Source organism: Dipodomys spectabilis, unplaced genomic scaffold, assembly GCF_019054845.1.
Source record: "Dipodomys spectabilis isolate Male_0828 unplaced genomic scaffold, ASM1905484v1 ptg000422l, whole genome shotgun sequence".
Lineage (NCBI taxonomy): Eukaryota > Metazoa > Chordata > Mammalia > Rodentia > Heteromyidae > Dipodomys > Dipodomys spectabilis.
This window is the reverse complement of record NW_024871099.1, coordinates 6,163,981-6,191,088: the sequence shown is the minus strand read 5'-3', so window position 1 is coordinate 6,191,088 and position 27,108 is coordinate 6,163,981. Positions and strand designations below refer to the sequence as shown.

The following is a 27,108-nucleotide window of genomic DNA, read 5'->3' as shown; positions in this document are numbered from 1 at the left end:
GTGAAGCTGGGTACTGATGGCTCATGGTTGTATAGCTACTCAGGAGGCTGAGATCCTGGTTCAAAGCCAGCCCAGGCAGGAAAGTCTGTAAGACTCCTATATCTAATTAAGCACCAAAAAAAAGGTCAGACACGCTCAAAGTGGTAGAGCACTAGACCTGAGCGAAAAGCTCAGCCACAGAGCCCAGACCCTGATTTCAAGTCCCAAGATGTGCACCAAAAAAGAAGAGATAAAAAGAGAAATTAGATAGTGAAAGGAAATGAAATAACTAAAGCTAAGGAAAGGCTGTGGGACGGGTTGGGGGAGGGGCAGGCACCCCTCCCCCTCCCTGAGGTGAGAGTGTGAACACCTAGCCTGGGGAGGAAAGGTAAGGCGGAAGGAAATGGATCAGTTGTAAAAATTTTGAAGGAGAAAGCCTGGAGATAACTTCTTTGACTTCCTTTCAGTTCTTCCTGGCTTTCCTATTAGGTTATAGACAAAGGAGAACAGGCCAGTGTCCTGACAGGGAGAAGCAGATCTGTGGACTACAGGCTCTCCATACTGCTGTCCATACTTACAGATGCATTTAATAACACACTATTGTTCCAACAGAAGGCTTTCAAGGATTTTGTCAGTAACTTAGTTCCTCCCCCCCTCCCTTTTTAGTGCTGCTATTGAAGCCAGATAAACTAGGGAAAATGAGATATGGTAAGCTTACAGCAAATATAGGAGATATTTCTTCGTGTACCTCCCTTAAGATGAAGGGAACAAAGTCATTTTAGGGGAAATGAAGCTGAATAACATAAGGAAAATGAAGCCTGGTGAAGGCAACTCAGAAATATGGCATTTAGGGGCTGGGAAGGTGGCTCAGTGGTAGAGCGCTTGCCTTGCATGCATGAGGCCCTGGGTTCGATTCCTCAGCACCACATAAGCAGAAAAGAAAAGCCGGAAGTGGGGCTGTGGCTCAAGTGGTAGAGTGCTAGCCTTGAGCTGAAGAGCTGAGGGACAGAGCTCAGGCCCAGAGTTCAGGCCCCACAACCGGCCCCCCCCCCCAAAAAAAGAAAGAAATATGGCATTTAGGGCTGGTGGCTCAGTGGTAGAGTGCTTGCCTTGCATGCATGAGGCCATGGGTGAGAATCCTCAGCACCACATAAGCAGAAAAAGCTGGAAGTGGCACTGTGGCTCAAGTGGTAGAGCGCTAGCCTTGAACTGAAGAGCTGAGGGACAGCGTTCAAGCCCAGAGTTCAGGCCCCATGACCAGACCAAAAAAAAAAAAAAAAAAAAAAATCTAGGCACCAGTGGCTCACGCCTGTAATCCTAGCTACTCAGGAGGCTGAGATCTGAAGATCACGCTTCAAAACCAGCCCGGGGAAGGAAAGTCTGTGAGACTCTTATCTCCAATAAACCACTAGAAAACAGAAAGTGGTGCTGTGGCTCAAGTGATAGAGTACTTGCCTTGAGCGGAAGAGCACAGGGATAGCACCCAAGCCCAGAGTTCAAGCTCCATGACCAACAACAAAAAAAAAGAAAGAAAGAAATAAAAGAAAAAGAAATATGGCATTTAGAAACAAAAAAGTGCCATCTTCAAAGAAAGACAACAGGATGCATTCCTTCCTGAGGATTTATTCCTCACTCTAAGAATTAACACTTGTCTGGGCTGGGAAGGTGGCTCAGTGGTAGAGCGCTTGCCTTGCATGCATCAGGCTCTGGGTTCGATTCCTCAGCACCACATAAGCAAAAAGAAAAAAGCCGGAAGTGGCACTGTGGCTCAAGTGGTAGAGCGCTAGCCTTGAGCTGAAGAGCTGAGGGACAGCGCCCAGGCCCAGACTTCAGGCCCCACGATGGGACCCCAAAAAAAAAGAATTAACACTTGTCTGACAGGATGTATGCCTTCCTGAGAAAATTGCTTCCCCCAAATGCTGCCCAAATGCTGATAGCAGGGCACCTCATCTCAAGAATAAGGATCTGTTGTGTGGAAGTTAATTCTTACCTAGAAACTCAGAAAGGAACAAAGTGATTAGAGCAAAGACAAAACATGTACCTTTGCCTAACTTTGAAGCCAGAACCCAGGAAATACCCCTGGAGCTAAAGTGCTATATGTCTCTATGTCCCTAGGAGAGCACCCACACTCTAAGAGTGTGCCCCTGCCCTTCTGTTTGCTTGCTTACTCAATAAAATGCTGCCAAGTTTTCTTACCATTGTGACTTGTCTAGAAATTCTTACTCTGTGATCAGAGTCAAGGACCCTTAAGTGAAGAGTTCATACATTTAAAGGGAAGCTTCCTTAACCCACACCTGTGTCCAGTGACAGTATTGGGGCATGAACATCAGACCTGGCATTCTTTTTAGGCTTTTTCATTAAAGGCTGGTGTGCTACCATTTGAGCCATAGCTCCACTTCTAGCCTTTTGGTGGTTAATTGGGAAATAAGATTCTCATTGCTTTTCCTGTCCAGGCTGACTTTGAAACATATTCCTCATATCTCAGCTTCCTGAGCATCTGGGATGACACATTTGAGCCACAGTGCCTGGTGTTCTAGTGTGTATTAATTCATATTTTAGATGTGCACATAAAATGTTTCGTTCAATGTAAGTCTCTCGGTTGCTTTTTCTTTCCTCACCTAAAAAATCTTTTTTTTTTTTTTTGGTTGGTCATGGGCTTGAGCTCTGGTCCGGGCCGCTGTCCCTGCACTCTTCAGCTCAAGGTGATCATTCCACCTCTTGAGCCACATCACCACTTCTGGCTTTTTAGTGGTCTATTGGAGATCAGAGTCTCACGGACTTTTCTGCCCCGGCTGGCTTTGAACCTCGATCCTCAGATCTCAGCCTCCTGAGTAGCTAGGATTACAGGCGTGAGCCACTGGCTCCCAGCTTAAAAAGTCTTCTAAATTAAAGATATTGAAGCAATTTGCTCTGTGGTGTCCAAAAATGAATCTTTGACCTAAACTCCACACCAAATATGAAAATTAACTCAATTACAGGATATAAAGTACAATAGAGCAAAACAAGCTGTTAGCGAAATGAGGCCCTTCCCACGTCTTCCCTTCTCCACAGCTTAGCTGCTCCCTTCCTAGGCAGCACTAGGCCCAGGTAGTAAAGGCAGTAAATCATCAACTTCCAACCCCCTTTACCTTAGGATGGCACTTCTCTGGGGCAGCTACCACCATATAAGCCAACAAGAGCCCCTTAGAGTGACCTTCAGGTCTGGGCAGTTGCAGGACCCCTTATCTACCATTTGGACAGCAGCCATAAATCCTAGTCCAACATGATGAAGCCCCTGGCCCACACATCCACACCAGGGTCTCCGCCTCCTAGCCCTTTGTAACCTCTCCTCAACTCCCTAGGTTATATAGGTCACACCAGACAATAGCTGGTGCTTCTTCTTACTTCTCCCTTGTGAGAAGGAGTCATGCCAGCTCCCTTTCCCAGCAACAAACCTTTATTTGTTTTCTGTACCTGGATGTCTGTGTGGTTCTCTGGCAAAGTCTATTAATTTTAATTTTGCTAAGACAAGCACAGGTACAATGCCTCGGCCCTGAGTTTAAGCCCCAGGACTAGTGCAAAAATTAAAAAGTAAAATAAAAACTGAGCACTAGATAGGCATTACTCAAAGTCTAACTGAGCAAGCACAGGAGGAAAGGAAAGAAGAAAAACTTAGGAAAACAGAATGACAGTGACAACAATGCATCTCTTTATACTTTCTCTTAATATTAATGGGCTTAATTTGCCAATCAAAAGAAAAAGAACTGCAGACTGGATCAGAAAATAAGACCCATCCATCTATTGCCTTCAGGAGACCCACCTCTCAGCCAAACATACAAATTCATAGTAAAGGATTGGAAAAGGATCTACCAATCAAATGCCCCCAGTAAGAAAGCAGGTGTAGCTATCCTGATATCTGACAAAATAAACTTTTCATTAAAATCAGTACAGAAAGACAAGGACAGACACTACATATTAATACAGGGAACAATCCAAGAGGAGGATATAACCATCATCAACTTATATGCCCCAAATATTGGTGCACCCAGATATGTTAAACAAATGCTCTCAAACTTACAGAATAAAATAGATCCCAATATGATAAGAGACTTTAACACACCACTCTCACCAAAGGACAGGTCTACCAACCAGAGGATTGGCAAAGAAGCTACCGAATTAAGTGAGGCCATACTTCAAGCGGAATTAACTGACATCTACTGAGTATTTCACCCTAAAACAACACAGTACACATTCTTCTCAGCAGCTCATGGAACTTTCTCCAAAATAGACCATATCATAGTTCATGCAAGGAACTTAAGCAAATACAAAAGGATTGACATAATCCCCTGTATCTTATCTGACCACAGTGGAATCAAGCTAGCTCTCAATAACAAAGCATACTGCAGAAATTTCTCTAATACATGGAAATTGAACAGTACACTCCTTAGCAATGCCTGGGTAATGGAAGAGATCAGAGAAGAAATAAAACATTTCCTACAACTCAATGAAAATGAAAACACCTCACAAAGAAACTTGTGGGACACAGCAAAAGCAGTCCTGAGGGGCAAATTTATTGCCCTCAGTGCCCACATCAAGAGAATGGAGACAGACCAAGTAAATAATCTCATGTTGCAATTAAAACAGCTAGAAAAACAAGAAAAAATGGAACCTAAAGTTACTAGATGAAGCCAGATAACCAAATTAAGAGCAGAGATTAACCAATTAGAAAATCAGAAAATTATAGCCAAAATTAACCAAACAAAAAGCTGGTTCTTTGAAAAAATAAAATTGATGGCCTGTTGGCAAGATTAATTTAAAAAAGAAGAGAGGAAACCCATATGAACAGGATTAGGGATGTCACGGGAAAAATCACAACACATACCCAAGATATCCAAACAATTCTAACGGACTACTTTCAAAAGTTATACTCTCTAAAGGAAGAAAACCTGGCAGAAATGGATGCATTTTTAGAGAAATACAAGTTGCCCAAACTGAGCAAAGAAGAAGTAAACCAATTAAATAAGCCAATATCCTACACGGAGATACAGGAAGCTATCAAAAGTCTTCCAACAAAAAAAAGCCCAGGACCAGATGGATTCACAGCAGAATTCTATAAGACCTTTAAAGAAGAACTAATACCCATACTCCTCAAGCTCTTCAGAGAAACAGAGAAGGAGGGAGCTATCCCAAACTCATTCTATGAAGCCAATATCACACTCATCCCCAAACCAGGCAAAGACCCAACCAAAAAGGAGAATTACAGGCAAATTTCCTTGATGAACACAGATACAAAGATCCTTAACAAGATTCTAGCTAACAGAATCCAGAAACACATAAAAAAAATCATGCACTATGACCAGGTAGGCTTCATCCCAGAGATGCAGAGATGGTTTAACATACGTAAGTCAATAAATGTAATCCAACACATCAACAGAGCCAAGGTCAAGAATCACATGATTATCGCCACAGATGCAGAAAAGGCCTTTGATAAAATTCAACATTCATTCATGCTAAAAACTCTGGAGAAAATAGCAATAGAAGGAACATTTCTAAAAACAATAAAAGGCATTTATGATAGACCAATAGCCAATATTATACTTAATGGGGAAAAGCTACAACCAATTCTCCTAAAATCAGGAACAAGGCAAGGATGCCCACTGTCTCCACTCCTCTTCAATATAGTCCTGGAACCCTTAGCCAGGGCAATAAGGCAAGAAAAAGACATTAAAGGGATCTGCATAGGGAAAGAAGAAGTTAAACTATCCCTTTTTGCAGACGACATGATACTATACCTTCACGATCCCAAAAACTCCATCCCCAAACTCTTAGAAATCATAAATCACTTCGGCAAAGTAGCAGGATACAAAATAAACCCACAAAAATCAGTTGCCTTCCTGTACACTGACAATGTATAAGAAGAGAGGGAAATAAAGGAAGCAACCCTATTCACAATAACCTCCCAAAAAAATAAAATATTTAGGAATTAACTTAACCAAAGATGTAAAAGACCTATTTAATGAAAACTATAAAAAGTTAAAGAAAGAAATTGCAGAAGACACTAGGAAATGGAAAGACCTCCCAAGCTCCTGGATAGGCCGACTTAATATAGTAAAGATGGTAATACTGCCAAAATTAATATACAAATTCAATGCAATTCCTATTAAAATCCCAATGACGTACATCACTGAAATACAGATAACAGTCCAAAAATTCATATGGAACAACAAAAGACCTAGAATAGCCAAAACAATTCTAGGGGATAAAGACAACATGGGAGGGCTATCCATGCCGAACTTCAAACTCTACTATAGAGCCATAATAACAAAGACAGCATGGTACTGGCACAAAAACAGACCTGAAGACCAGTGGAACAGAATAGAAGATCCAGAAATAAATCCACAGGCCTACAGCCAGCTGATATTCGACAAAGGAGCCAAAGACATACAATGGAAGAAACACAGCCTCTTCAACCACTGGTGCTGGGAAAACTGGGCGGACACATGCAGAAAACTAAAAGTGGACCCCAGCCTATCACCATGCACCAACATCAACTCAAAATGGATTAAAGACCTTAACATTAAACCTGAATCTCTGAAACTACTGCAGGACATAGTAGGAGAGACACTTGAACTAATAGGCACAGGAAGAAACTTCCTGAACAAAGTGCCAGGGTCACAACAAATTGGAGAGAGACTCAACAAATGGGACTACCTTAAAATAAAAAGCTTCTGCACAGCTAAATCCATCGCAACCAAGCTAGAAAGACAGCCAACTAATTGGGAAAAATATTTACCAGCAATATATTAGACAAGTGGTTAACATCCTGTATATACAGGGAACTCAAGAAACTAATCCCTCCCAAACCTAACAAACCAATTGCTAAATGGGCAAGGGAACTAAAGAGGGACTTCTCAGATGAAGAAATAAAAATGGCAGCTGGGCACTGGTGGCTCACGCCTGTAATCCTAGCTACTCAGGAGGCTGAGATCTGAGGATCGCGGTTTAAAGCCAGCCCGGGCAGGAGAGACCATGAGACTCCTATCTCCAATAAACCACCAGAAAACTGGAAGTGGCGCTGTAGCTCAAGTGGTAGAGCGCTCGCCTTGAGCTGAAGAGCTGAGGGACAGCGCCCAGGCCCAGAGTTCAAGCCCCACGACCGACAAAAAAAAAAAAAAAGGCAAAGAAACGCATGAGGAAATGTTCATCATCCCTGGTGGTGAAGGAAATGCAAATAAGACAACCCTGAGATACCACCTTACCCCAGTCAGAATGTCCCACATCCACAAATCAGCCAACGACAAATGCTGGAGGGGATGCGGAAAAAGAGGAACCCTATTACACTGCTGGTGGGAATATACACTTATACAACCACTTTGGAAAGCAGTCTGGAGGGTCCTTAGAAAGCTAAAGATTGACCTCCCTTACGACCCAGTCATACCACTTCTAGGCATCTACCCTGAACAACAGGAACCAATATACAAGGACACGTGCACCTCCATGTTTATTGCAGCACTGTTCACAATAGCTAGGATATGGAAACAACCCAGATGCCCCACCACAGATGAATGGATCCAAAAATTGTGGTATCTATACACAATGGAATATTACGCAGCCATTAGAAATGACAAAATAATGGCATTTGCAGGGAAATGGATAGAGCTAGAAGGAATCATGTTGAGTGAGGTAAGCCAAGAGCAAAGAGACAAACGGTACATGGTCTCCCTGATAAGTGGATGCTAAATCCAAAATGTTAGGTGATACGACAAAACTAATAGGACTCAAGAAACAAAGAACTCCCACTCATCTGATCGAACCACTACTAAATATACCCATGTATGGTGTATATGTGTACACCGTTATATGTTATAGACTGTGATAGACAATTTACTCCAGGAAAGTTAGAATGAACTTGTGACTTTAAATGAAGATCATTATTCCACAATACTGTGAAATTTGGGAAATTATGTAATCACTTCATCACAATTTAAAAAAAAAAGAACCTGGGGAAGGTAGGGAGGGAAGGGATGATAGGGGGCAAACAATGGAGGGGGTAACAATGCTCAATAGGAAGTGTACTCATTACCTTGCTCATGTAACTGTAACCCTCTGTATAGTATCTTTACAATAAAAAAGTTAAAAAAAAAAACTGAGCACTATAATACTGAAACGCTACCCAGGACACTGAGATCTGAGGGTCAGGGTTCAACAACAGCCAAGGGAGGATAATGGTCTCCAATTAATTAGCAAAACACTAGACATAGGTCTCCCTAAAGTGGTAGTGCAACAGACTTGGGCAAGAAAGCTGGTGGAGACTGTGAACCTTTCAAAGAGGTTTGTTGCCAGTCGATTCCTAGAGTGCAGAAGAGAAAATGGACAGAGACCGGGGACAAGCGGGTGTCCAGTCAGTTTATTTAGATGACACACTGGCGTAAGAGCATGGCTGGGACTGGACGATGAATGAGTAAAGTTCACCACGTTGCATAACATCACACTGGGTCAAGAGCCAGAGATGACGTTCCGAAAAGGATTCCGCGGTCGGGGAAGCCCAGCTTCGAACCATCTCTCCTCCAGGCACATAAAAATCACCATGGACGGTGTGAAAATCACTGGCAAAGGTGGGCAGCTCTCTGCACACCACCCAAGGGACAAAGGATCAGAGGTGCCCCGGCCTCCGACCACCAGGACTCACTGCAGGTGAAGAGTGCGGGAGGGAGGCCGGCGTCTGGGGTCCACAGTGTGTCCCCTGCGTGTGGCCAGGGCAGCGGCCGGGTGTCAGCCTCCTGCAGTGCGGGGGGAATGGGGATCGGGGTGGGGGGGGGGGGTCCTGTCTTTGGCCTGGCTGATGCGGTGGGCTCCCGCAGGAGCAGAGATGCCCCGGAGGTCCGGAGCGGCCTTGGCCTTGGTGCTGTGCGCGCTGGCGGCGGCGGCGGCGGGGCTGGCGGTGGAGCCTGGGCGCTGCGTCCTCTCCCAATATCGCTCGCTGGCGCCCAGGGCGCTGGAGGCCGTCAGGGCGCTGAGGGATGGCTACGTGAGTGACACCCAACCTGAGCCCCGCGTGCCCTCCCCAGCTTTCCATGTCCCCGCGTCCACACTCGTGTCGGGACGTTCCCCGAGGGCCGCTTCCCGGCCTCTCGTCGGGGCGCCGGGCTGGGCATCCAGAGCCCGGGCTGTGGTCCGTGGCGCTCAGCCCGAGAGAGAGCCGGGCCTGGGATTTAGGACCGCCAGTCGTCTCTGCCCTTTGCAGGATCCCAGGCTTCCCGCGATAGCGGCCTGGCAGGGGCCGGGCGAGGGGACGCCAGCCTCAACAGGCGCTGGTCCTGGTGGCTCCGAGTAGAGCCAGCTCGGGGCAGATCCCAGGGGCCCGCGAGCCGGGTGCGGGGAGAACCCCAGCTCCGCGGAGCACGGGTGCCGCCTGCCTCGGTGGGACCCCGTCCGGGCAGGACCCAGGAGACGCGCGATTCCCGCGTCCTGTGCGTCCCCGCGTCCCAGTCGCAGGTCCCGTCATCCTCCCCGGACCCTGCTCCGCGCAGATCCCGGGATTCCCGCGATTGGGATCCGGGGTGCGGAGTGGGGAGCCCGGGCTCACCCGGCACTGGTCCCACAGGAGAAAGAGCTGCTGAGCCAGCTGCCCCGCAACTGCTCGTTCGGCGTCCGCAGGGATCGGCCGCCGGCCTCGGTGAGGCGGGGACGGGCGGGGACGGGCAGGGACGGGCGCGGCGGGCGCGGCGGGCTCGACGCGGTCTCACTGCCGGCTCCCCGCAGTCGTGTGCCCGGCTCCGACACGTGGCCCGCGCCATCGCCGACGCCCAGGCGGTGCTGAACAGCCCGGGACCGCTCGCGCTCCTCCCCGGCACCCGCCCCACGCTGCAGCTGCTGGCAGCCGCGCGGCGGGACCTGGAGGCCTGCGTGAGTGCCCCGCGCCCTCGGCCCCGCTTTGCAGCCGCCCGCCGGGCGGAACCCCGGGCCACCGCCGCGCCCCGCGCGCCCCGCGTCCGCCAGGGCCGGGCGGGCTGTGGGGCCGAGGAGGGCGTCGGGCGTCGGGGAGGGGGCGCCCGGCCCGCGTCCTCACGGCCCCGCGTCCGCCCGCAGCTGCGGCAGATCCCGCCCAGATTTCCCAGGACGTCGCGGCGGCCGCCGAAGAGGCGCCACGCAGCGCGCAGAGCGGTGAGGGCGCGGGGCGAGGGCGGCGTGCGGGGCCCCGGGGCCGGTGGCGGGACCGACCCGCGGGCGGCGCGGGTCCCGGCGGCGCGGGGGGCGGAGCGGGAGGGAACCCTGACCGGGCGCCGCCCGCCTCCGCTCGGCCGGCAGGCCTCGCCGCGCTGTCACGAAGCCGAGGTCATCTTCGGTCTCCTGAGGACGCTCACGCGGGACCTCAGGCAGGTGGCCGTCGCGGAGCCCTGCGTGTGAGACGCCCGCGCGGATCCGCGGGGCTCCGAAACTCGCCGCACCATTGGCTGCTGCCTGCAGGACCAGATGCTTGTCAACCAATGAACGCTGAGGCTCCCGGGGTCTACTGCTGCCATTGGCTGCTGCCTGTGTTTCTTCTCAAGAAGAGATCTCAGACATTCGCTGAAGGCTCTGCAGTCCTCCAAGAATCTTCTAGTAGGAGAGAGATGAGCTCCGGTATCTGGGGCCACAGCTCGCTTCTGAGATTCCTGGCAATCTCATCCTGCCATTGCAGATCCCAACCCCTGTGACTTGAGTGGATTCTGTGAATCTGTGTTTCTGGGATCCTCATCCTCACTAGAGGCCCCCTCACACCTCCGTTCTCTAAGGAGCTGCTAGTGACACCCCAATGTCCTCAAGTTACTGTCACTGTGCATTCTGTGACCTGGGTGTAATTTGTACTTCTGAAATTCCCTTGTTTGCTCTTCTTTCTCTTGGTGCTGAAATTTAAGTTATTACATTAAAATGGTAACGAGGAATAATGCTTCATTTGTGTTGTTTAGTTTTCACTGCCACTATGAGGTACATTCTATCACCAACCCTCGTCCAGAAACAGAAACATGAACCAGAAATCACTGGCACGAGTCTCAAATGTGACCCTAACATGGAAATAGAGTGTCACTCTGGGAACTCCACACTGGACAGCTTCAAGTTCCTCATCTGTGAGGTTTTCTATGTATTTACAAAGGTGGAGTAAATGTGGAGGAAGGAAGGGGGTTAGAATGCATCTGAGTTGGATCAATGCATGCCCTTGGGGTCTGTGTGTGTGTGTGTGTGTGTGTGTGTGTCTGTCTGTCTGTCTGTCTGTCTGTCTGTATGTCTGTCTGTCTGTCTGTGCTGACGCTAAGGCTTGAACTGAGGGCCTGGTCTATCTCCCTTAACCTTTTTGGATCAAAGTTGGCACTCTACTATAGGACCCACTCTACATCTGGCATTTTGCTGGTTAATTGGAGACAGGAATCTGTCAGATTTGTCTGCCTGGGCTATTTTCACACCAGGATCCTCAGATCTCAGCCTCCCGAGTAGCTAGGATTACAGACATGAGCCCTCCCAGGAGAGATTCTTTTATCTTGTTGGCAGTCCTGGTTTGCTGAGCTGTCTCTTCCTACAGTGTCAGCCCCAAGATGGTGGCTGACCACATCCTTCTTGGATGTCATTAGTCAGAAAATGATGTGTGTCCTCTCCCCTTCATTCACAGGGTCCCTGGGCACCTTCCAGCTTCTCAGCAGCACTGCCCTGGGGCCCGAAGTTCTCCAGACTCGTGGATTCCTGAACAAGGCCAGAGCCTTGCCCGGCCCCTCTTCTCTCTCTGATTTAGATGCACTGTGACAGGCAGTGGGACCTCTCCGTTGGGCCTGAGGCTCCTCCTGTCCTGGAAGTCACTATTTCACTTGCCAGGGGGTTGTTTCCTTTCCCTTTCACTTCAGCCACTCACCTGGCTGTGGCCCCGCCCCGCTCCGGGCTTTCCCAGCCCTGGCTCTCCCAGAGGCCAGAGTCAGCCAGGTTGTGGTTGTGTTTTCGATTTTCCTACATCAGCTGGGACTGCCCATCCAGCCGGGTTAAAAGCAGCACCATGGAGTCCAGACAGTCATCGTGGAGTCCCACACAGCACTGGAACCCACGAGCCACAGCTGTCCTGGCCCAGCAGGCTGCAGTCCAGCAGGACACACTGAGCCCGAGTCGCCCTGCCAGCCGCCAGCCCGGAGAACCAGGCTCCAGTGCACCAGAGGCTCCACTGCAGACAGATGCCAGAGGCACTGATGGTGCTGGGTGAGTTCCAGGTGCTCCTGAGGCGCCCGCCTCCCTCCACCACACCACACCCCAGCTCTGCCCTGGGCCCTCCTTGCTCACCTGCTGTCCTTCTGTGCACAGACATGGCTGGGCGCCACAGGCTCCTCCTGATGTGGATGATGGCCTGGGCTTTGGGCAATGCACAGGCAGCTCCTGTCACCAAGGCCCTCGGGACCCAGCCAAGTGCCAGGGACTGCCACCTGGGCCACTTGAGGTCCCTCTCCCCGCAAGTGCTGCAGACCTTCAAGAGAGCCAAGGATGCCTTGGTGAGTCCCAGGGGCTTCCAGCTGCCCCTCCTGCTGTGTGTGGCCATCACCACTGAGCTGCAGGGGCCATCCTCCCCTCCCACAGTGGGCTAACCTGCACCCTGTCTGCAGGGGGCTATCTCCTGCTCTCAGTGCTGGGTGCTAATTCCTCCCCCACCCCAAGCAGAGTGACCCTGCCATCTTCCCGGGTGTGAACCCTTCTTCTGTGAGCATCCTCCAATGCCTTCACTGATGGCTAGCCTTCATCCTCTCCTGTGGGCTAACCTCTTCCCCTCCTGCCCTGGCTAATGTTTCCTCCTCCTGTGTGGGGGAAGTAATCCCTTCTAGTTGGGCTGAAATTGCACCCCTCCTGTATGGTCCTGACTGGGCTAACCTAGACCCTCCTGTCTGGGCTAACCTGTGTCCTGCCCCTTCCAGGAACAGTACCCCTTGCTGAAGGAGGCAAAGTGCAGCTCCCACCTCTTCCCCAAGGCCTGGGACCTGAGGAAGCTGCAGGTGAGTTGGAATCAGGCCTGGCCTCCCCTCAGCAACTGCTTCTGCTGCCTCCTCTCTGAGTCCTCGCCTCTCTGCCTCCCTCCTCCCTTCTGCCCATGACTCCCCAGACCTGGTCCATGGAAAGCATTGTCTGTGTTGCTGCCAGTGTCCCCTCCCTGCCACCTTCCCTGTCCCTCCAGATGCCCCTCCCAGCCCTCATCCTCCCTCTCCTGAGCCTCCCCCTCCTGTGTCCCTGCTCAGGTGTGGGAGCGCCCCGAGGCCCTGCGTGCTGAGCTGGACCTGACGCTGAGGGTGCTGGGCTCTGTGGCTGACCCCGCCCTGGGGGACATCCTGGACCAGCCGCTCAGCACCCTGCGCCACATCCACTCCCAGCTCCAAGCCTGTGTGAGTCCTGGGCCCAGGTTGGGGCAGTGGGGACACCATGTGGGGGAGGGGCTCTGATTCCTGGTGGCCCCCTGGGACCCAGGCCTGGCCTCACCTCCACCCTGCTCTGTCCCCAGGCCCAGACTCAGCCCTCATCCAGCCCCAGGCCCCACAGCCGCCGCCTGTCCCACTGGCTGCACAAGCTCCAGGCCGCCCTGAAGCAGGTGAGGGGCGCGTGGCGGGAAGGGACGGGGTGGGGTGTGCTGTGTCTGGATCCCAAGTTGGGACAGCCCTGAGTCCTCCCTCTGTCCCCCCCCAGGAGTCTCCAGGCTGCCTGCTGGCGTCTGTCACCTTCAACCTGTTCCGTCTCCTCACCCTGGACCTGAGCTGTGTTGCCAAGGGACCCCAGTGCGCATGACCGTGCTCCTGCGCCACCTGTGCCGGAGCCTGGGCCTCATTCATGCGCCCACCTCTTGTTCTAATTGATGGCCCTCCCCCATTGCTATTTATGTATTTATTACCTGTGTAAATTCTCCAACTCAGAGCCAGTAAGATGTTTATTTTTCTACTCTTTGTAATATTGTGCAAATAAATTATGCAGAATGCATCATTGTGTGGTGTTCTGTGTGTGCTGCTGGACACTTAACTTACTGCCATGTGCTGTCCCACTTGAGTGATGCTGTTTCCTCTGAGGCTGGAGGTAGAGGCTGGGCCTCCAGATCTGGCTGCTTGTGTTTCCCATGCAAGGAGCCACATGTGGTGGGCACTGTCCCACAGCTCTTCAGCTCAAGGCGAGCGCTCTACCACTTGACCCACAGCGCCACTTCCAGTTTCTGGTGGTTTATTGGAGATAAGAGTCAGTCCTACCCAGGCTGGCTTTGATCTCAGCCTCCTGAGTAGCCAGGATTACAGGACTATAGGCATGAGCCACCAGTGCCTGGCTTCTTTCTTTTGTCAGTCATAGAGATTGAAATTAGGGCTTATCCTCTGGCCCTGAGCTCCCTTTGCTCAATGTTAGAGCTCTACCACTTGAGCCACAGCTCTACTTTCAGCTATTTAATGTGATTTTCTGGTGTTAAGTCTTATGGATTTTCCTTACTGGGTTGGCTTTGAACTATGATCTTTAGATCTCAGCCTTCTAAGTAGCTAGGATAACAAACATGGGCCAACAGTGCCTGTTGAAAAACATTTGCTGGCCAGGTGCTGGTGGCTCACGCCTGTAATCCTAGCTACTCAGGAGGCTGAGATCTGAGGATGGCGGTTCAATGCCAGCCCGGGCAGGAGAGACCGTGAGACTCCTATCTCCAATAAACCACCAGAAAACCAGAAGTTGCACTGTAGCTCAAGTGGTAGAGCGCTCGCCTTGAGCTGAAGAGCTGAGGGACAACGCCCAGACCCAGAGTTTAAGTCCCACGACTGACAAAAAAAAAAAAAAGAAAAACATTTGCTGGAAGCAGGGCTTGAACTCTGTGATTTACACTCTTATCTTTATCATTTAAGGCTGATGCTCTACCACCTGAGCCACATCTCTTCTGGCTTTTTGCTGGTTAACTGGAGAAAAAAGTCTCATAGACTTTTTTCCTCTGGCTAGCTTCAAATCTTGATCGTTCAAATCCTCCTCCTCCTCCTCCTCCTCCTCCTCCTCCTCCTCCTCCTCCTCCTCCTCCTCCTCCTCCTCCTCCTCCTCCTCCTCCTCCTCCTCCTCCTTCTTTGTGCCAGTCCTGGGGCTTGAACTCAGGGGTCCTGGTACTGTCCCTGAGCTTCTTTCAATCAAGGCCAGCACTCTATTACTTGAGCCATAGCCCCACTTCTGGCTTCTTTTGCAGATTAAAGTCTCATGGGGTTTTTCTGGGGTTTCCTTTTTTTTTCGTTCTTAGGTGTTTGTATTCGTTTTTATCCTGTTCTCTTTCATGTGAGCCACTGGCACCCAGCCTCTGCACTGCATCTGTCCCCTACCTTTAGGTACCCCACTCTGATGCACCCCCAAATCAACATGAATTCAGATTGTATATCCAACTTCTATCAAGCAGTATGCAGCCTGTGTTGTTGGCAGGGGACGGTCAGTCGGGACTGGATGGGGCTGGGAGGAGAAGGGCTGAGGTGTGGCCGGTGTCCATTTCTCTGGGGCAAACCCAACGCTTCTATCAATTGCAAGCTTCCGGTGTGAAATGGCTGAGAGGAAAGTGGATGAAGAATTACAGAGAATGGCCAGGTGCTAGTGGTTCACACCTGTCATCCTACTTACTCGGGAGACTAAAATCTGAAGTTCTAAGCCAGCCCAGGCAGGAAAGTCTGTGACACTTATCTCCAATGAACCAGAAAATCGGAAGTGGAGCACTGGGTTAAAGTGGTAGAGCGCTAGCCTTGAGCAAAAGAGCTCAGGGACAGTGCCTAGGCCCTGAGTTCAAGCCACATGACTGGCTAAAAGGCGGGGGGGAAAAAGATGGCTGGGAATGTGGCTTTTTGGTAGAGTGCTTGCCTCACATGCATTAAGCCCTGGGTTCGATTCCTCAGCAACACATAAACAAAAAAGGCCGGAAGTGGTACTGTGCCTCTAGTAGAAGAGAGCTAGCCTTGACACAGAGCAGCTCAGAACCCAGGCCCTGAGTTCAAGGCCCAGGACAGGCAAAAGAAAAAAAAATACAGAGAAGTCCTGAGCTGGTCTAATTTTGCTGTAAGTGCACGGTGGATACAATGTTTAAGGTTCCCAGCAATGCTGTAACAATGTAGCTCAGAGCAGGGGCTTAAGGTCAGGCTTCTTACTCTTTTTTTCCTTCCTGTCCATGGTGGGGCTTGAACTCTGGGCCTGCATGCTGTCCCTCAGCTCTTTTTTTTTTTTTTTTTTTTTGCCGGTCATGGGGCCTGAGCTCTGAGCCTGAGTGCTGTCCTCAGCTCTGCAGTTCAAGGCTAGCGCTCTACCACTTGAGCCACAGCGCCACTTCCGGCTTTTTCTGCTTATGTGGTGCTGAGGAATTGAACTCAGGGTCTCATGCATGGAAGACAAGCACTCTACCACTGAGCCACCTTCCCAGCCCTTCCTCAGCTCTTCAGCTCAAAGTGAGCGCTTTACCACTCGAGCCACAGCACCACTTCTGGTTTTCTGGTGGTTCATTGGAGATAAAAGTCTTACAGAAAGCTGGATGCTGGTGGCTCACACCTGTAATTCTAGCTACTCAGGAGGTTGAGATCTGAGGATCACAGTTCAAAGCCAGCCTGGGCAGGAAAGTCCATGAGATTCTTATCTCTAATTAACTACCAGAAAACTGGAAATGGCGATGTGGCTCAAGTGGTAAAACACTCTTCTTGAGCTGAAGAGCTGAGAGACAGCGCTCAGGTCCAGAGTTCAAGCCCCAGGACCTACCCCTCCCCCCCCCAAAAAAAAGAGTCTCACAGACTTTCCTGCTGGGCTGGCTGTGATTTGTGATCCTCAGATCTCAGCCTCCTGAGAGGAGGATTCTTACCATTACGCTTAGGATTCTTACCATTAAACTCAAGATTCTTACTCTGTTCTTCCCTGGGGCAGGAGGGGCTCATCAAGAACTAGGCAGGGGGGCTGGGAAGGTGGCTCAGTGGTAGAGCGCTTGCCTTGAGCTGAAGAGCTGAGGGACAGCGCCTAGGCCCAGAGTTCAGGGCCCACGACTGGACGCCCCCCCCCCCAAAAAAAAAAAACTAGGCAGGGTCAAGGCCTTCTGACACCTTGATTGAAGCTGCCCTCCTTCACTAACCACTGGGATTGGGGACAAGACAGTAACTGAAACCAGGCCAGGGAACTGAGGTTTTGGGGGACCAGGGGACCTGATGCTATTCGTGCTATCAGATCCCAACATCCCATTTACAAGTTTTTATTGAGTTCAGTACAGGAGGAGGAGTGACGGCAGGTAAGTGCAGAGGGTAGGGTATCAATCTCTCGTGGCTACAACCATTCATATGGGGTCTAATTCATATATATAGAAATAAACATGGCAAGAACATAGCAAACCTCCATCTTATCTCCAAGGCCTTAAGCTTTTCGTGTCCAAGCAGCTCTAATTTAAACACACTTAGGGTAGCAAGGTTTACCTCTGTCAGCCTCAACCATTGGACCTTATTTGGATGTGGACCTCAGCATTCTGAGGGTGCTTCCAGCTGGTACTCCACACTCTTTAACCCTTTCAGGTCTCACAGCTTGATATCAGAGCCTTCATGCTCCTCCTTGTTTGTTTGTTTGTTTTTGGAGGGGGGAGTGGTGGTTGTGTTTTTTGTGGGTCCTGGGGCTTGAACTCAGGGCCTGAGCCCTGTCTCTGAGCCTCTTTGTGCTCAAGGCTAGCCCTCTACCACAGCACCACATCTGGCTTTTTTTGAGTAGTTTATTGGAAGTAAGAGTCTCACAGACTTTCCTGCCCAGGCTGGCTTTGAACTGTGATCCTCAGATCTCAGCCTCCTGAGTAGCTAGGATTACAGGTGTGAGCCACCAATGCTTAGCCTTCTCCTCTTCATTTTTTTTTTATTTTTATTTTATTTTATTTTGGGTCCAGTCATGGGGCCTAAACTCTGGGCCTGGGAGCTGTCCCTCAGCTCTTCAGCTCAAGGCTAGCCCTCTACCACTTGAGCCACAGCACCACTTCCGGCTTTTTTCCTTTTTGCTTATGTGGTGCTGAGGAATCGAACCCAGGGCCTCAGGCATGCAAGGCAAGCGCTCTACCCAGCCCTTCATTTTTTTTTAAAAAAAAAAAGAGTCTTGGCTCTGTGTGTGTGTGTGTGTGTATGTGTGTGTGTGTGTGTATGTGTGTGTGTATGTGTGTGTGTACCACTCCTTGGGCTTGAACTCAAAGCCTGGGTGTTGTCCCAGAGCTTTTGTGCTCAAGACTGGTGCTCTATCCATTTGAGCCACAACTCCACTTTTGGTTTTTTTGGTGGTTCATTGGAGATAAGAAGTCTGGCAGACATTCCTGCCCAGGCTGCCTTTGAACCACAATCTTCATATCACAGCCTCTTGAGGAGCTAGGATGACAGTTGTGAGCCACCAGAACCCAGCTGATTCTCAACTTTTTATGAGGCTCCTGCTTTTTTTTTTTTTTTTTTCCTGCACACAGGAAGGTTTTCCTAGCATACCAACCCATTTCTAGTTCCTTACTGCAGTTAGTCTTTCTATGACAGGACAATATTCCCAGTTTGTTCACTGTGTGTATGAGTACTTGTGTATGATAAAAGTTCAGTTTATTAAGTCATGTTTTGTTTAAGGCAGTCTGGCTATATAGCCTATGCTTGCCTGAAACTCACAATCCTCCTGCTTCTGTCTCCAAGTGCTTAGATTACAGGTGTACAACACCATGCCTGGTTATAGCTTAGTAATCGTAAGTACCTTGTAAGACTCCATGCAGAAACCAATTCCCAGAACTCTTCACCCCTCACCGCCCCCTTGTATTTTCCATCTGCGTCTGAACATGCCCGGGATCCCATGTTCGTGGACTCACACGGCCTGAATCATAGCGTGTCAGTGGTTTATTTCACTCTGCATCATAAATGTCCTCATGTATGGATTATCGTGTGTCAGAATTTCCTTCCTTTTGATGGCCGAATAATAGATTAGGCCGCCTAGTAACATCGCACCTATAAACCACATTTAGCTTCATGTATTTTCTTGCTGGAAAATGTGAATATTTTAAAGCCATTAATTCTGTGGTGGTCTGTTGCCGAAGCCAGAGGAAACTGATGCAGGCAGGAAATGGTAATATTTGATACAGGGTTCATGAGATGACACCATGGCCATGGGGGGTGGCGGGGAGAAATGGACCAAACTATGATCTGGGGTGGGGTTGAAGGAAACCCACAGAGGGACAGACCGCAGACCCAATTTGGCAGGTGCCACAAACATTTCAAGGTCTGAGGGCCCTGGGAAGAGAGTTTCTGACATCTGAAACAAAGGACAATTGAGGTACTTTATGGAAATGGATTCACAGTTTCTCTTTCTCTTCCTTCCTTCCTTTCTTTCTTTCTTTTTTTTTTTTGGTCAGTTGTGGGGCTTGAACTCTGGGCCTGGGCGCTGTCCCTCAGCTCTTCAGCTCAAGGCTAACACTCTACCACTTGAGCCACAGCACCACTTCCAGCTTTTTCTGCTTATGTGGTGCTGAGGAATCGAACCCAGGGCCTCATGCACTCAAGGCAAGCACTCTACCACTGAGCCACCTTCCCAGCCCCTCTTCCTTCCTTCCTTCCTTCCTTCCTTCCTTCCTTCCTTCCTTCCTTCCTTCCTTCCTTCCTTCCTTTCTTTCTTTCTTTCTTTCTTTCTTTCTTTCTTTCCTTCCTTCTTTCTTTCTCTTTCTTTCTTTCTTTCTCTCTCTCTCTCTCTCTTTCTCTCTCTCTCTCTCTCTCTCTTTCTTTCTTTCTTTCTTTCCTTCTTTGTCATTCATGGGGCTTGAACTTGGGGCCTGGGTGCTATCCCTCAGTTCTTTCACTCAAGGCTGGCGCTCTACCATTTTGAGTTACAGCGCCACTTCTGGTTTTCTAGGGGAGTTCATTGGAAATAAGGGTCTCCGGGAAGCCAGGCGCCAGTGGTTCACACCTGTAATCCTAGCTACTCAGGAGACTGAGATCTGAGGATCACTGTTCAAAGCCAGCCTGGGCAGGAAAGTCCGTGAGACTCTTATCTCCAATAAACCACTAGAAAACCGGAAGTGGCGCTGTGGCTCAAGTGGTAGAGCACTTGCCTTGAGCTGAAGAGTGCACAGACAGCACCCAGGCCCAGAGTTCAAACCCCACAACCAACTGACCAAAAAAAAAAAAAGTACAGAGTCTCAGGGACTTTCCTGACCCAGCTGGTTTTGAACTGTGATCCTCAGTTCTCAGCCTTCTGAGTAGCTGGGATGATAGGTATGAGCCACCTGCGCCCAGAAGGTGAGAAAGTTTTTGGAAAATCCTCAGCTAGCCTCCAGTTCAGGATCCTCCTGCCTTAGCCTCCAGAGAACTGGGCTTACAGGTGTGTATCACTACACTGATTTTTCTTTTCTTTCTGATTAACTTGTATTAACCTGGGATTTAGTGTGATTCCCCCCCCCACCATGCATTTGATCATATGATCATATGTTGTGTGCTGATCAAATGCTTTAATTCTCTGAATTTTTTTTTAATTCTCTGAATTTTGTTTATTTTGTACTAATACTGGGGCTTCAATTCAAGGCCTGAGTCCTGTCTCTGAACTTTTTTCACTCTACCACTTTGAGCCACAGTGCTGCTTTTGGTTTTCTGGCATTTGATTAGAGAGAAGAGTCTCATGGACTTCACTGCTTGGGCTGCCTTTGAACTGTGATCCTCGGATCTCAGCCTCCTGATTACCTAGGGTTACAGGTATGAGCCACCAGCAGCTGGCTTTTTTTTTTTTCCTGCTTTTGCTCAAGGCTAGCACTCTTCCACTTGAGCGACAGCTCCACTTCCGGCATTTTTTGCTGGTTCATTGGAGGTAAGAGTCTCATAGACCTTCCTGCCTAGGCTGGCTTCAAACCGTGATCCTCAGATCACAGCCTCCTGAGTAGCTGGGATTACAGGCACCTGGCTCTCTGTGGTCTTTGTTGTTTCTGTGTCCTGCCTGGTCTTCCCACCCCACCCCCCAGGAGGCCTCCCCTTCCCTCAGCAGCTTATGTCTGCATTCCCAATCCCCACTCCCTCACGGGGCATCTCTGGCTGGAGCAGGGTCAGCCCCAGGGGAGCAAGTAGGAACTCATGCTGATTGCCTTCTCCCAACTCCCACTTCCCTGGCTTCTGCTCACCCAGCCTAGGGTGCCCCCTAGAGGCTGGCACCCAACTCAGGCTGCATTTGCCGACATGAGTCCCGCCTGCCTGGCTTAGCCAGGAGAGAGAGACAGAGAAAGAGACAGAAACACACAGAGAGAGAGAGAGAGAGAGAGAGACAGACAGACAGACAGACAGACAGACAGACACAGAGAAAGAGATAACAGGGAGAGGACAAAGACACAAAGAGACAGAAGTGAGAGAGGAATAGAAAGTCTCAGAGAGAGATAGAGACAGAAACAGAGAGACAGAGTTGAGAGAGGAAGACAGACAGACAGAGACAGAGAGGCAGAGCCAGGCACCAGTGGCTCACACCTGTCATCCTAGCTACTCAGGAGGCTGAGATCTGAAGATAGCGGTTCAAAGCCAGCTGGGGCAGGAAAGTCTATAAGACTCTCATCTCCAATGAACCTCCAGAAAACAAGAAGTGGCGCTGTGGCTCAAAGTGGTAGAGCGCTAGCCTCGAGCCAAAGAGCTCAGGGACCCGGCTCAAGCCTTGAGTTCAAGCCCATGATGGAAAGAGAGAGAGTGAGACAGTCAGAGTTGAGAGAGGGAGAGAGATAGAAAGAGAGAGCCACACAGAGACAGACAGACAGAAGAGAGGAGAGGAGAGGAGAGGAGAGGAGAGGAGAGGAGAGGAGAGGAGAGGAGAGGAGAGGAGGCCAGAAGACTTCTCTCCAGCCTGCAGGCAGAGGTGAAGGCAAGGCAATGGGTGGTGAGCACCTTCTCTCTGAGCCCTTAGGTGGCAAAGTGCCCTGGCATGTGGAGCAAGTGCGCATGCTCAGGAGAAATGGCGCAGTCAGGCATGGCTAGGCCCCCTCCCCCAAGGCTGCTCCACCTCCAACCCCGCACAAGGCGATTTCCACTTCCCCTCTGCCGGGTCCCACCTCTTCAAGATAATCACAAAGAAGGAGACATTGGGAGAGGGCTTCAAACTACAGCAGGTGACTTCGGTCTCCTGGGAAAAATGTCACACCGAGTGTTGTCATCTCAAAGTCATTTTTTTTTTCTCTTTTGATGGCTCAGGTAGGCTCGAATTCATTTTGATTGGAAGTAATAGAATCCCACTCAAACTAGCTTAAGTAAGGAGAGGCATGTAATCTGAGGAGACAGGATGTGTGAAAGAATCTAATAGAAACATTTTGGCATTATCTTGTAAAGATGAATCTATGCAGAGTGTATGAACCAGAAATTCAACACTTAAGATACGTCAGGAGGAACACTTACACTGGTGTAATAGAGACATGAATAATAATTTTTTAAAGCCAGGCACAGTGGCTCATATCTGTAATCCCAGCTACTCCAGAGGTTGAGAATAGGACAATCACAGTTAAAAGCCAAAAGTAGTGGAACTCCATGCCAATCGGTAAGTTGGACATGGTGGTGCACATTTATAGTCCCAGATGAGGGGAAAGTGTAGAAAAGAGCACTGTGGTCAGAGATCAGCCCCCAGATCCCTGCAGATGTCAACATTCCAAGGGGACCAGAAAGGTTTTGTGGGTATTAACGTCCACTTCACATATGAGGAAAATAGAATATAGAAGAGTTTGAGTAACTTGAACCAGACTCATATAGCCTATAAAAGATGGAGCTGGGATGGTGGCTTATGCCTGTAATCCTCACTACACAGGAGGCTGAGATCTGCTGGTCAAGGTTCAAAGCTAGCCCAGGAAGAAGAAAATCTGTGAGACTTTTCTTTCCAATTAACCACCAAAAAAATCAAAAGTGGAGCTGTGGCTCAAATGGCAGAGTGCTAGCCTTCAGTTAAAAAACAAAATCTCAGGGACAATGCCCAGGTGGCGAATTCAAGCGTCAGGACCACCTTCCCCCCAAAACAAATAAACAAACAGAAGATTTGAACTTGGGTCCTGGAATCCAAAACCAGCAGGTTCAAGTCCTTCGTCACATTGCCACCTGGTGGTTACTCCTGGTATTGATGATGATGAAACCCTCAAACCTGGGGAGCCCTAGGGCAGATCCTGGGGCTGGTGGAAGCTCTTCCTCTTGGGGTACTCTGTGCCCTTCATCAGCTTTTCCTCAGCCGGTCCCATCTTCCCCTTGGTCTTACAATCTTCTATTCCTGTCCCTACTCCTGGGAGCAGGTTCCAAATTTGGCTGTAGACTGGAGGGGGGGGGGGAGGGCCTGGGGCTTGAACTCAGGGCCTGAGCACTATCCCAGAGCTTATTTGCTCAAGGATGATGCTCTACCACTTGAGCCACCACTCTGCTTCCCACTTTTTTGTTGTTTCATTGGAGATAAGAGTCTCCCGATCTTTCCTGCCTGGATAGTCTTTGAACCACAACCCTGAGATCTCAGCCTCCTGAGTAGCTGGGATTACAGACATGAGCCACTAGACACCCAGGCTCAACATCTCCTTTACTCTGATCTCTTGGAAAATGTCAAATCAAAGGTGAAAGGTTCTGAAAAACAGAGTTTGTATATGAGTTGTAATAGAGAGATTAGGGAGAGAGAAAGAGAGAAAAAAAATAAGCCCAAGCTGCTGTTTTTCCCACAGCCTTCAGGCTTTGAGTTATAGTTATTGACTTACTATCTGCCTTCTTCAAGGACGGGACTTGCTTCCATTTCAAGAAGAGTGTGTAATGAGATGGTGATGGTCCTACTACATGTGCTGTGCATGTGAAACAACTGGAAGGTGGATTCTGGGGTATGAGTGCTGAGGACTCGTATGTGTGCGTGTGTGCACACGTGCGCATGCATGCACACACACATGCTCACTTGTGGTCTGACTGTGTGGCATTTTCCACATGGGAGATTTTGTGACGGTGGCTATGTGTTGGGGCTCATCTTTCTGTCCCTTCCAGGATGTCCCTGCCGTGTGTCTGAAGCTCCCTGGGTCCCTCGGGGGTGGATGGGATTAGAGGGGACTCTTTCCATCTAGGGGTGTCAGAGAGCAGTCAGTGGGGCCCTGGGCCTCTGGAGTGGACATATTGCTCTGGGAAAGCAGCAAGTGTAGATTAGATTTCTCAGGTTATGGAACAGAAAGGAAAGAGAAGGATCTAGGTCAGTTCTGGGGCAGGACCAGGGACTCAAACTAAGCCCTGTGCACCAAGCAGCTGCTGGGTGATGGGTGGTGCCCTTCCTGTATTGTATGTTCATATTTATAGTATCATCTTCATTCCATTCTGCGTATTAAAATTTTATGTCGTGTATACAAACAATGTTTATATGAGCCGGGTGTGGTGGCACACATCTGTAAACCCTGCTCTTCAGGAGACAGAGGCAGAAGGCTATTTCCCTGAGATAAGGATCACAATCCTGTCTCAGCTGGGGCTGACATCCTAGCGAGACAGAAGGCTGAGATCTGAAGATCGGGGTTTAAAGCCAGGCCTGGGGGCAGGAAAGTCTGTGAGACTCCAATCTCCAATTCTCCAGCAAAAATAAAGTTGGAAGTCAGGTGTGGCTCAAGTGGTAGAGCACCTGCCTTGAGAAAAAAAAAAAAACATAAGGACAGCATCCAGGCCCTGAGTTCAAGCCCTAAGACACACACACACACACACACACACACACACACACACACAAACCTCAATGAATTAATATTTTTCTTTTTTTTTTTTTGGTCGTGGGTCTTGAACTCTGGGCCTGGGCGCTGTCCCTCAGCTCTTCAGCTCAAGGCTAGCGCTCTACCACTTGAGCCACAGCGCCACATTTGGCTTTTTCTGCTTATGGGGTGCTGAGGAATCGAACCCAGGGCCTCATGCCTGCAAGGCAAGCACTCTACCACCGCGCCACCTTCCCAGCCCCATGAATTAATTATTAAAGAGATTTCAAGGTTAAGAACATCTTAACTTGCTGGGGGGTGGGGGGAGAGGCCCCACTTTTTATCTCGCAGCTTCTCCCTTCTCACGGGTCGGGTACATAAAGTGGAATCCCAAAGCCTCCGCTCTCAGTGTCGGGTACCATGACGCAGCTGCGCCTCCTACTGCTGCTGGCCCTGGGCCCGGCCGCCATCCCCCGGGCCTGGGGTGCCTGCCCGGTGCCCGCCGATCTGAAGCAGGCAGATGGGACGCGCACGTGCGCCAAGCTCTACGACAAGAGCGACCCCTACTACGAGAACTGCTGCAAGGGAGCCGAGCTGGCCCTGCAGCCGGGCGCCGATCTACCCTACCTGCCCTCGGACTGGGCCAACACGGCCTCCTCGCTGGTGGTGGGCCAGCGCTGCGAGCTCACGGTGTGGTCCCTGCCTGGCAAAGCTGGCAAGACTCGCAAATTCTCGGCGGGCAGCTACCCTCGCCTGGAGGAGTACCGCAAAGGCATCCTGGGTGACTGGTCCAACGCCATCTCCGGCGTCTACTGCAAGTGAGAACACTCCCCCTTCCCCAGAGCCAGCCCTGGGCACCCCATCTCAGAGGGTACCCCCCCAACCCTGCCTTTTTGTCTCTGATCTCATCCCCACTCCCCAGTTGATTTCCTTCTGGCTCCTTATATCAACCTCTGGGGGTCCCAGACTCAAGCCACATGCACCCCCAGTATGCTGGGTAGACTCCCTCTCTTTCTGTATCCCCCACTTCCCACAGCTGCACATCCACAGAGGCTTCCTGGTGAGCTCACTGACCACCTCTCTTCCCAAACCCCTTTCTTTTTTTTCTTTTTGTGGGTCCGGTCGTGGGGCTTGAACTCTGGGCCTGGGCGCTGTCCCTCAGCTCTTCAGCTCAAGGCTAGCCCTCTACCACTTGAGCCACAGCGCCACTTCTGGCTTTTTTCTTTTTGCTTATGTGGTGCTGAGGAATTGAACCCAGGGCCTCAGGCGTGCAAGGCAAGCGCTCTACCACTGAGCCACCTTCCCAACCCCCCAGACCCCTTTCATCTGACAGCTCCAGACTCAAGGCCCAGGCTTTTTTTTTTTCTTTTCTTTTTGCCAGTCCTGGGGCTTGAACTCAGGGCCTGGGCTCTGTCCCTGAGCCTCTCTGTGCTCAAGGTTAGTGTTCTACCATTTGAGCCACAGTACCACTCAGTGGTGCTGAGGAATCGAACCCAGGGCTTCATGCATGCTAAGCAAGCACTCTTCCACCAAGCCACAATCCCAGACTTTAAAACAACCCAGGTCTCAAAACTCAAGGCCTGGTCCTATATGGCCAAACCTAGTCTAGGCATCCATGCTCCCCCACACACCTGGCCCCCCGAAGATCAGCCTCAAAACTAGTCCCAACCCTGGGGTTTCCCAGCCCCACCTGTACATACCGGAGCTCCTAGACCAACACCACCAAGCCCCCCCCCCCCCACCTCCCAGCCCCAAACTCTCCCAGGCCAGGACCCCCTGAATCTATAGCCTGGCTCTTCCCCTTCACCTGGTGAGAATCTCTCATCTTCTTGCAGGTGTAACTGAGGAGCCTTCATCTCTACCCAACTCCGTGCTGAATGCCCCCTCTGCCTCTTCCTTTGGCCTCTCCCACCCCCAGTTCCAGGAGGATGGAGCTCTCTGCTGCCCCCACCTGGCCTGTGTACAATACAGCCCTACTGAACCTGCCTCTGCCTGCGGTGCTGCTGTGTCCACACGTGAATGGGTGGTGTAGGGGGAATGGCAGGATGTGCCACCTGGGTCAGCCTAGACCCGGGGCAGTGCCAGGGTTGGGAACACAGCCATCGATTGTGACTGAGAGTTAGGTATGCATAAAGATCCCACCCAGAGGGCTAGGTGTGTTGGCTCACATAGCTAGCTACTCAGGAGGCTGAGATCTGAGGATTGCTCACAGTTCACATAGCCCAGGCAGGCGAGTCCCTGTGACTCTTATCTGTCATTAGCCAGCAAAAAGCCGGAAGTGAAGCAGCGGTGGCTCAAGTGATAGAGAGCCAGCCTTGAGTAAAATAAAAGCTAAGGGACAGTGCCCAGGTCCTGAGTTTAAGTCCCAGTTCACACACACACACACACACACACACACACACACACACACACACACACACACATGTTGGTGTGGAAATTCCACAGTGGTGAAGGATTGGAGAAAGAGAGAATGGGATTGGACTGGAGGGGGGTTCTGAGGACCAGAGACCAGGGGTGCCATCAGC

At 50.3% G+C, this 27,108-nt stretch overlaps 2 protein-coding genes across 2 annotated transcripts; both read left to right on the top strand.

Moving 5' to 3' along the window:
• The first annotated feature begins 11,977 nt into the window (after positions 1-11,977).
• On the top strand, positions 11,978-13,737 carry LOC122097353 (interferon lambda-2-like). The gene is made up of 6 exons (XM_042667782.1): positions 11,978-12,167; positions 12,277-12,461; positions 12,879-12,956; positions 13,197-13,340; positions 13,457-13,543; positions 13,639-13,737. The coding sequence occupies exons 1-6, from the start codon at positions 11,978-11,980 to the stop codon at positions 13,735-13,737; spliced, it is 783 nt and encodes a 260-aa protein (XP_042523716.1).
• An 11,255-nt stretch (positions 13,738-24,992) lies between these two features.
• On the top strand, positions 24,993-26,568 carry Sycn (syncollin). The gene is made up of 2 exons (XM_042668150.1): positions 24,993-25,401; positions 26,419-26,568. Exons 1-2 carry the CDS (start codon positions 25,004-25,006, stop codon positions 26,426-26,428), a joined length of 408 nt encoding a protein of 135 aa, XP_042524084.1. The 5' UTR covers positions 24,993-25,003; the 3' UTR covers positions 26,429-26,568.
• Positions 26,569-27,108: the final 540 nt, after the last annotated feature.